A 10,764-nucleotide genomic window follows, 5' to 3' on the forward strand; every position below is an offset into this window, starting at 1 on the left:
TTAAAATTGAATTTAAGAATTATAAAAAATAAAGATATTCACCCGATGCCTCCTTTAATGAATCCATGCCTTCCTATCATAACTATTAATCTTGTTACAAACTTTAATACCTTTTTTTATATCGCCACAACCTGCTAGTTTATCTTTTAGATGCCACAGCAATGATTAACTGTTTATTACTAGAATTCTTTATTTCACTCTTCAACCCCACAACAATTCACGGAATTTAGTTTTAATAAAACCAAGAAAAATTGGAATGCATTTTAGTTAATAACCATTTTATCATTTAAGGAAAAAAACCCGTCAGATTTAGTATTATATACATACTATAAATGGCGCACAAATATATTTTGTCTATTCTTGTGAGATTTATCTGTCTATAAAGTTTTTCTTAGGGTTATCCGCATGACTTGATAGTGTTGTACTCCGGCATTATGTATGATGTTTAAACGCCATATTGTACAGTGTATTGGGTTATCGGACGATAATGCTTACATACTTAGTATAATCCTAACATAAGCGAAATGATTAAGATCCATTAACTCGGACTCGGGCAAAACAATACGTGTATTATTTTGGGTATGTAATTTATAATAAATAACAAATTAAGACCATGACAGCCATTCACTAACTGTGTGCGTGTACAACTTTAGTTTTGTTGTTGATCACAAATAAATTTTGTAGAGCAGATGAATGCAAAGCTGAATTATAAGTCTGTAAATTATTACATTATATGAACTAAATTCAAAATTCAAAGAAATTTAAATATGATTTTTAGACTAGTCTTTGGTTTTAGATTAGCTAATATATTCAGAATATATGAAAACCTTATTTGAATTTTAGTCAAATGCTGCAACACAGGAACATTGGTGACGAGATAATTTGATATCAGATTAAACATCAAATTACGTTTATGAACGGGTCTCTGGTAATGCTTAAAGCGCTTAATATTTTACAACAACAGAACAACCCTACGTCGCCTAGTGTTTTGTTATTCATATTCCGACAATTATTATTAGAATGTATTTGTTTCCTTTTTTGTTTATATTATTCAAAAAAGAGACTGTCACGGAAGTATACAAATGGAAATATTTTGGCACTATAAAAGTTTATCTTATATTTTAACAAATCCAAATGGATAAGAACATAGCAGGCCGTCATCAACTATTTGCGTATACGCATTTTGTTCTTTTGGCGTTCGCCATTACATGGTCCAAAGCCAAAGAATGTGGACAAAGCACGTAAGTTTGTAAAATTTCAATCGTTTTTTCATTTATTTTGTCCTTTTTGAATATTTGGCAAAGATATGAGGAGTACATAAGTTGTTTTGTTTATCCAGTTCATCTAAAATATGCTGTTCTGGCTATAGAGAAATCAATGGAACTTGTAGAGGTATGGAAACCTAATTTAAAATTGATGTTCACACATTTGATCTATTTTTTACATTCATTTGGAGTTTTTTTTATTCAACCATATAATATATCGCAATTATCATTCTTGCATGTAGTATGTTCAGAGAAAAGAGTAAGGCATTTCAATCCCCTTTAATTTCACTTAAAATTGTCAATTAAACATATAATAGTGTGTAAATGTGTCAGCGCTAAAAGAATTACGTTAATAAGACTGATGTTTTTTTAAATATTTGTAAAAGTTAATATTAATAGGTAGCAAATGCACGTATTCCAGAATTTAATGAACGATGTTAAGTTCTTACTCAGGTAGAGTTATGCGGTATATATAGCGTTAATCGAGAAGAAATGAATATATTCATAGTGCTTTTCAAACTATTACAAATAAATGTAAATTACCGACCATGTTCTAGTTGAGATAATTAAATTAGCAACCCTTAAAGGGGAATCTGGAAGGTTAGGACAGTTATTTTGCTTCAGTTTAAACAAGGTATCTTTGATCCATTGTTCACCAGTGTCACATACGCACTGATGTTAATATACAAAATAAGCGAAGTCAACATTTAACATGAACTTGGCATCAACTTTGTAAAAAAAAAAAATCCCACCACATAGCATGTCTAAACAAAGAGCGTTTTAAAATTCCGCTACCGAGAACGTATATCACTAAAATTGAAATTGATAACAAAATTTGTTATCAATTAATAATGAATGTTTAACATTTTAGGTAGCAGATGTTGTTAAATTATTAAGATAATGATTTAAATTTCATTATTTAACCATATATTTTTTTCTTCAGTGTTAGTTTAACATTTGTACTTTTTTTTTTATATAAAAAAAATGTTTCACAACCGGTGTTTGGTAGTGCAGTTCGCACGTTTAATTTAGCTTAAAATTTTAGATTCAACTTATTGTTCAACTACATGTACATGATGTCGGTCATTTGTGCTATTACTGCGGTTTGCCAGTCTTCTGGATTCTTATTTACTATTTTATTTGTCCATATTTGGTATCAGCCAGACTGAAATGTGGTTATTAATTAAGTGGCGCAATTTCCGGACTTACATAGTACGTAGTACATTCCTTACAACCCAAAATTCATTTTATTACTGATATGAAATTGGGCGCACGGCGGGTGTGACCGGTCAAGAGGATGCTTACTCCTCCTTGGCACCTGATTCTACCTCTATCTTTTTAAAGGTCCGTGTTGCTCTGCTTTGAATTTGTATTTCGTTTTATGGATTTTTGAGATGGTTGACAGTTTGTTATTGTCCTTTTTTCATACACCTAGCAAATCTTCTGCATGTAAAACAACAAATGCAGCAAACATATTGTCATTAGAATATGCGTTAAAACCAACTATATAAAATAGAGCTTTTTGTTTCACAGACCATTTGTACACCAATGTAAGACGAGTTTCTGTTTATTTTTAGTGTAAACAAAAATACCAGAAACTAGCAATAAAACATTAGTAATGTTTCATTATTTAATATACACGTATAGTATACGTACTTATCACTTTTAATATGAAACTATTTTATTTTAAACTTTTTGTAAGTATTTGTCTAAAAGTAAACTGAACATTGCAACATATAGTGCTCATACACTGTCTAAACATTATGAGAACTGAATATATTTTGAAATGAGTAGCTTCATTACTTTCTTTCTTAAAATATCAATGTATACCATGAGACAAAAGGATAAATAGGATAATTACAGTGTTCCATTAACACATATCTTGGAATAATTAACACAATTTGAAAGGAACTATTTCCATTTTTTTTGCTTAAAACAATTCCTACATCTCATACAAATGAAAAACTTTCTTACAACCACTGAACATAAACTATCATTACAATTTGTTAAATTTATTTTTAACAGAATGCATCGGATATTATGGAAAAGACTGCGGTGATCCTTGTCCAACTGGTTTGTATGGGAAGAGATGTGCCGAGTCATGTGAATGTTCTGTAAACGAGACTTGTAATCAGTTTGTTGGGTGTATGCCAAAGCCCGCGTTTGGTAAGTATGGTAAAACCACTTATTAATAATAAGTATACAATGTGAGCGGTGTTCTTAGTTTATAGCTCTATACTGGTACCCAGATTTTGGTTTGATTATTATAAATGCCTCTTTAAAGCATTAAAAACATTAAAAACGGGGGAAATTTGACCAAAATCGTGACCATGCCTCTTTAAAAAAGCCCCACTGACACTTTTTATTTTTTTCTTCAAAGTAAGAGTGTAATAGTTACCCGATTCAAAAATTCAATTTTAGGATTTATTTGAAAACTAAAGAAAACATAAACACTATGATTAGAATTAATTGACCTCATTACACACATAAGGAAAAGACATAATATCTATTTCATTAAAATAAGTCATTAATGAGCAACTGAGTTTAAAAAAAATTTTTTTTAGATATGAGTCATTGCTTTTGTCGTTACAGAATCAAAAATAGGAAATCAATGGACAATCGTTTTCTTACAGAGTCAAAATACAGAAAATCAGTTCACTTTGAGAGTTGTTTTTCCTTATACCTGTCAGTCATTGCTCTGACTGCATCTCAGATAGTAACGTTGATTTGCTGTTTGAAAACACTGCGATGGAAGGGGTAAGGTTTTTGAAGGTTAAGAGTTGTCATTTAAAAAGAATCACCGAGTAATACTGTAGTAAGTTTAAAAAGAACAATTGACTTATCATAAGTTAGGTCAGTAGTATGGGAAAAAGTAAAATTCTGAAAAAATGATTCAGTATTATAGATACATGCTACTCATATACCAAATTAACATTGCATATTTTAATTTTACTCGGAGACAATAGCAAGAAAAGAAAAAAAAATGTGAGATTTAAAAAATATATATAAATATATTATTTATTGAATAGTTGTAGCCTCTCGGCAAAGCAAACCGAACGATCTACTGGGCTCAGCACAGGTATGACTCTGAGTCAAACCAACATTGGTATGAGTGAAGCTAGGAACGAATCGTCAAGACATCTTGGGATTTCATGTGAGGAGGAAATTACCAATGGTCTCCATTGTCATACAGACCGATACCAAAATATTTTGGAATGTCCATCGGATATACATGTGTATGACACCTTTGAAACAGCAGATCGAATTAAAAAAGCTTGATGAACGCAATTGCAATATCTCAAAATCAATGTACCGACGTTGTTCTAGATTTTTTAGAGTTGAACTCTTAAAACACCGATAAATTTCCTCTTAAGCCCTGTCACACTGTCACGATTTATACTACGATTGCCTACGAATTACTAGAAGTTAAAAATCGTCATTATTCGCCAGATCAATCTTGCGATAATTCTACAGACGGTGCTTTTTTCGAATCTAGTATGGCTCGACTACGATGTCTGCTCGACAATGTACGATGTTTGTGCGATAACATGACGAGTTCAGGAAATTCATGTACAAATTTCGGCGATTAAGTAACGAACACTTTAAGATCTTTCTATGAGCAGGTTGAATTGAAAACGATTTGATACGATACTCTTACAAATGAGTACGAAATTGTACGATAATTGATACACGATGTTATCACGAATAAATATGAGTTTTCACGATTCTAAATCAGGTGTGTTAATTAATAAAGTGATATTTAAACAATTTAAAGATTACATTTTTGCATAAAATGTTTACCTTGAAATTTTTTTGAATTTCAAACATAAGATGAATAATGCAATGAGAGTACACGTAAGAGTAATTTTGTGATTTAAGATTACCAACAAAATACATATTGTGACAATATTTGCAATTGTAATTACTGAACAATATACTTCGTAATCAAAAAAGAATATTATTGCGAAACACTAGCTAGTCTCGTATTTTCGTACTAACTTATAATTCACTCGCAAGGTTCTAGCCGCTGATCGCCTGTTTCCGTATTGTATTAGCATCAAATCGAACTACATTCGCATTCACTCGTAGGGCACTCGGGGAAGACTCGAGCACCCAATTGCATGAACTCGTAGAAAACTAGGAATAGATAATTGAATATTCGTAGCATCGTGAGTACTACGAAGTTTGGCGAGTTTTTTTTTTACTAATACCGAAGATTGATTTCAGTGCAAATGTCGTGCGAAAGTCTACGATTACTTAAAAATAGTACTGTGGGCACGATTGTTTTGAACATGCCCAAAACAATCGCCGCGTTTTTCTATTTACGGAGATGAAGAGAACCTACGACTATCTCTACGATGAAGTCCGAATAAGAGCGATAAATGAACTCGTACACTATCGTAGCTCAAAATTGTGACAGTGTGAGACATGGGCTTAATAGAGCATAAAAATATAACATAGAAGCTTAATGGTTTAACAACAAAATACTAGCCAAGTTAATGATTTTACACTGAAAATTATATTAGTTGAGAAAAGCAGAAAAAAATCTATTGATGAACACGTATAAAAATTATCCAAACTTTGTTATTGAGTAATTAGATATGAATACTTATAGTTTGAAAAAAAATGTCATAACTTCATAACCTTCTATTGTGATGAAGTCGGATGAACCTCACGTTCATTCGTCATTTAAAGTTGTTTTTCACTAGCAGAGGACTTTCAAAAGACATGACGTTAAAAACGTCAGAAAAAGCGACGTAGGCATAGCGCACGTTACAGCACGCCCTCATAGAATTCTGTTTCGACTGAGGTCAGATATTGATAGAAACAAAACAAACGATGGAGGAAGCAGGAAAAACATCGAATAAATAGTTTTGCAAGTGAAACAATGATTTTTATGGAGCGCGCGGTTGTCCTCTCAAGCCAGTCGTTGAATGCAGCATAATTCTCTCGGGTATTCCAAATATTACGTCGTTATAGAAACTTTGTTATAACTGAATGTCAGACTGGGCCGTGTGGCCTGTATAGGCAATGGATATACAATAATAACTCCAATGTAAAAGGGCACATTGCTCTAATTTTTATACATATACATTATCATGCTCTCTATTTATTGACAATTTTCTGAAAAAGGCGCCGTTATTTTTAGCTGGATATAATTGATAGTGACGAATGAAAGCTTTCATCACCTACCGATATTGTTTGGACAATAAGGTCAGACTATTCAAGAGGGATGGTTTTATGATACCAATATATGGACGTCACGTGGTCTACGATGTATAACTAAATCATTTAATTAAAATGCATTAAGTTGGAAAGAGTGATGGATTACAAAGATTATTTTTTACATATGGAATTTAACATTAGATTACACGTTTTGCCTGTGACGTATTTGATCAGATTAATGACGAATTATGGAAACAAATTTTACTTCCTCCAGCTCCGAAGAGGTTCCAAAATTGAAAAAAATTTTTTTTGGTTTTTTCATTTATAGCTATTTGAAATGCCTATGTGATTTAATAATATAAGGTTATTAAAACTCTTTTGTTATTTATGAACATTAATATCATTCATGATAACATAAAATGAGACTGTATCTACCGGGTGAAAACATATTCGATTGGCACATCAGATAGATTGTGATTTTATATAATTTTAAAAGCTACCGTGAAGAAAACAAAAAGGGACAAAACAGTTAAATTATATATGTCAGTAGAAGTTGTTTTGGAAAGTTGTAATTTTATTTTCATTTCTTTTTTTGTCGGTATTATATACTGTTTAGCTTTTATTATTTAAAAATCTATTTGCATAAATATTTTCATTTTTTTCGATGTCCACATTGATACAATGTTTGTAGACAAACATTTTCTATAGAACACGACAACCTGGTCTGATTCGATTAGCAAAAAAAATTTGCATTTATAATTCTCTATAACCGATATCGTATGGATCAGAGTAAATTAAATAAAAGACTTATATTGTTGTGGACGTGAGCAATGTGATCCATATGCTTATTTTATAATTTTGTTCCAATTAAACTACCGCATGTTAACATATTTCAGCGTTTTATGTACTTAAAATAACAGGATTTGCATTAGGAAAGAATAATGTTTTTAACGTCATTAATAATTGAACACGAAACGTAGTACAGTAATTATACCTTTCTCTAGACGTGCCGTCATATAAAAAAAATATATTGCCTCTCTGCACAAGCATTGACATTAGGTACTAAATAAAATAAGTATAAGCGATAAATAATGTACTAAGAGGAATAGTTACCTCCCTTTGCTGGATACTTTAGGTACTGAGAATAATGACAATTATTTCCGTAGCAGATACTTTAGAATTACAAGTCCGCATTCTGCAATTATACTCAAGGTACTAATTGGAGTAGAACATTTTCCTCTGATAAGTACACTTGGTACGAAGAGGAGTGAATTCTTTTTCTCTTTAGACTACTTTAGGTTCTAAGAGGAGTGTCAACTATTTCCTTGAAAGGTGCTTTTAGAACTAAAAAAAATTTTGATAATGACACCGCCATGACACAATATAATTTTTCAAATATATAAGTGATTTTTATTTTAATTATCCAAGTGACACGATTTTGAAAGTCGTTTATATATTCTGAGTACGTTGTTTTTGGATCCCTAATTTTAAAGGGAGTGGTCCTCTTGACAATTTTAATTTTCACCATAAAATATGTAATTATGACTAGCCATAAAGCATATTGTCATTGTTTGAATTAAAAATTAACAGAGGGAGAGAAGACCAAATCAAGAAATTGTTCATCATTCGAAAGCTTATTTAGAAAACTTAACAAGCATTTCTATTCTTTTGATTGTTTGGGGGTAAAAATATTAGAACTGTCTACCATTTTCCCATACATACAGAACTGTTTGAAGCATATATCGAACTGACATGTAAAACACTGCCTTTGAATTTCCTTGTTTATATACCTGAGACAGTCTGACTTTGAAGGATATCAGTACTGTAACCACTGGTATTGGTCTGATAATAAGGAGCTCACAATCAAACTGTCAAGGTAAAATTTTTAACAACTGGAACAAATGAATGACATTACAGCAATGTTTTAATGTCTTATATAATCTCAATCAGTTGGATGAAATATTGATATAAGGAAAGGGATACTTTAAATTTTGAATCTTTTCAACAGTTCCTTTTGGAGAAACCTTCTTTTCAATAATCGATTTAATTAAAACATCTACACATTTGTATGTGTAAGATAACGACACATATCATTTTGATATGAATCTTAGGTAAGGTTTGCGGTTACAGGAAGATAACTCACATATTTTCATTGTGACGTAACACTAACTACCCTTTATTTCAGATATGATGTCAAGATTTTTATGTCGTAATAATTGATTTCCTTTTTATTATTTCTCGGGGTTTTGTACTTTATAATAGAAAAGTAACAGGTCACAAGTATTTTATCAATTTCCACAAAATCGAAGTCTACAATATGTCGTTTTATATAGTGATTTAGGAACATCAAATTACTCTTGTACTAGGATAGGTAAGTTTCAAATTAAATATTTTAATTTACATTATAAATTTTTGAATTTTCTTGTATATTATTCTATTTTTAAATAGTTCATTCTAAATTAAAAGAATCATGAAATAAATTGTGACATTATTTTCAATAATTTAAGCAAAAATAGCTCCCGTTATAGTCACATATTATGTACACATTTTTACTAAATTACTTATATTTCGTTAAAAGGACAGTTTGAAATCATGAACTTTGAAATTGTAACTATAAAACCGGCCCCGCAAAATTATTCAAAATAGACTAAAGTATAGTGAACAAATGGCATTCAATACACATTTACATGGTAATAAATGTTGCAATAATAACATAATATATAAATGTCATTTAATGATTCTTTTCAAGGATATAATTTCGGAAAAGAACACAATGTTGTGTTTTGTTAATATCAGTTACTATATCAGACCCGAAAATAAAAAAAAAAAATCACTTGCTTTAGATAACATCCTTAGAACAAAGATAAAAATCTGGTTTTTAGGGAAAAACCAGATTGCTTCCAGTCATATCCCACACCGTTAAAGGAAACCTGACTTGCTGATACAAGGTTCAAATAAATCTGGGCAATATTTTATTTTTAAAAATTTTCATTGAAATTGAATTACATAAATTCCATTGTGGTTTATTTATGTAACTGGCAAAGATTTACACAGTTATACAACATTTTATTGACAGATTTATTAAAATTTGATCCTAATAATATTAAATAAAAGTTTCCTCTTGGTGAAACCTCCGATTTCTTTTGATGTGAATTCCTTCTTTAAAAACATATTAATCTGATGTCAAACTATATCTACATCACACACACACGGACATATAAACCAATGAAGATGAATATGGTAGGCCTTTATCCGCTGTATACATATATATGTTTGATTCTATTGATAATGTTTATTGAGTTATACAGAACGAGAAAATGCGGAGAGAATAAGTAAGTGAACACATGTTGTATGATTTTTTGTGTGTCAACAACTATGTAAAAAGAATAAATTATATGTTTGACTTAAAGTTTGTAATTCAACCCTTTCTTCAAAAAGAATTTTTTTAAACTATGGGATCTATTCAGAAAATATTTTCTTTACTCACTTTGTATTGCAGATGCTGTTCTGACTCTGGGAATATAAATGGAATATGTACAGGTATATTTTAAAAAATGAAAATTTATTTATTATCATTCAAATGTAAATAATGTTTGAATTGGGAGTTCGTCATTTTGTGTATATGGAAAGAATGCATTGGGTTCTATAGTGAAAAATGTAGTGCACTATGTAACTGCTCAGAAAACGATATTTCTAATCAGTTTGTTGGCTGTATATCAAACTTCACGTGTGGTAAGATTTTATAAATATACTCTATATACAAGATTATATAGTTATTTAGATTGTCTTTTTGTTCTTTATTTGGGTGTTTTGATTTTTATATCAATTTATTTTATCTTTCTATAATCACAAAAGCTTAATTTGTCATTTTGAATTGCACTCACTTTTTAAAATTTTCAATGAGTTAATTATATGTTGGGAGTTCAAAACAATTATCAAAGTTATCTATGTAAAGAACTGTAAGATACATAGAAAACATAAATAAAGCTTATATTTTGATGATTTTGCCAGTCAATCATAATTAATTAAAACCTGTTTACTTTAATGTATGTAAAAGAATTTTGATAATATTAGTTTCGTTTAACTTTAATAATTTTTCTTCATGTTATAATCGCTAACGAAGTAAGGAAATAAAGATTTCAGGAAAGATACCTGAAATGTAATATTTGTTGCTAGTACATGTATGTTGCTTAATATCTTTATCTATCTGTAAACTACATCAATCTTAAATTGTCAGCTTTGAAGCTCAAACAGAAACGTTAATTTTTGTTAAACAAATATTCCTTTAATGTGTTTCCATATACTCATCATGCAATTTTATCAGTTCACACAC

At 30.2% G+C, this 10,764-nt stretch overlaps 1 protein-coding gene across 2 annotated transcripts; it reads left to right on the plus strand.

Moving 5' to 3' along the window:
* The first annotated feature begins 910 nt into the window (after positions 1-910).
* Positions 911-10,761, plus strand: LOC128155878 (uncharacterized). 2 transcript variants are annotated; one of them, XM_052817764.1, is made up of 6 exons: positions 911-1,241; positions 1,340-1,392; positions 3,291-3,431; positions 3,899-4,022; positions 4,295-4,501; positions 5,978-10,761. In XM_052817764.1, the coding sequence occupies exons 1-6, from the start codon at positions 1,135-1,137 to the stop codon at positions 6,024-6,026; spliced, it is 681 nt and encodes a 226-aa protein (XP_052673724.1). In that variant the 5' UTR covers positions 911-1,134; the 3' UTR covers positions 6,027-10,761. The 2 variants fall into 2 exon arrangements, with proteins under 2 accessions (XP_052673724.1, XP_052673732.1); XM_052817772.1 differs by having other exon boundaries at positions 914-1,241; positions 4,295-10,761.
* The last annotated feature ends 3 nt before the right edge of the window (positions 10,762-10,764 follow it).

The sequence above is a fragment of the Crassostrea angulata genome, chromosome 1 (genome assembly GCF_025612915.1).
Source record: "Crassostrea angulata isolate pt1a10 chromosome 1, ASM2561291v2, whole genome shotgun sequence".
Classification (NCBI taxonomy): Eukaryota; Metazoa; Mollusca; class Bivalvia; order Ostreida; family Ostreidae; genus Magallana; species Magallana angulata.

What these genes read in the sequence shown, in the direction of transcription:
- LOC128155878 (XM_052817764.1), top strand. Translation starts at nt 1,135, where the DNA reads ATGGATAAGAACATAGCAGGCCGTCATCAACTATTTGCGTATACGCAT. An exon ending in AAAGAATGTGGACAAAGCAC is followed by an intron (nt 1,242 to 1,339) that starts GTAAGTTTGTAA and finishes TTGTTTATCCAG; the next exon opens with TTCATCTAAAATATGCTGTT. An exon ending in TATGCCAAAGCCCGCGTTTG is followed by an intron (nt 3,432 to 3,898) that starts GTAAGTATGGTA and finishes GTTTTCTTACAG; the next exon opens with AGTCAAAATACAGAAAATCA.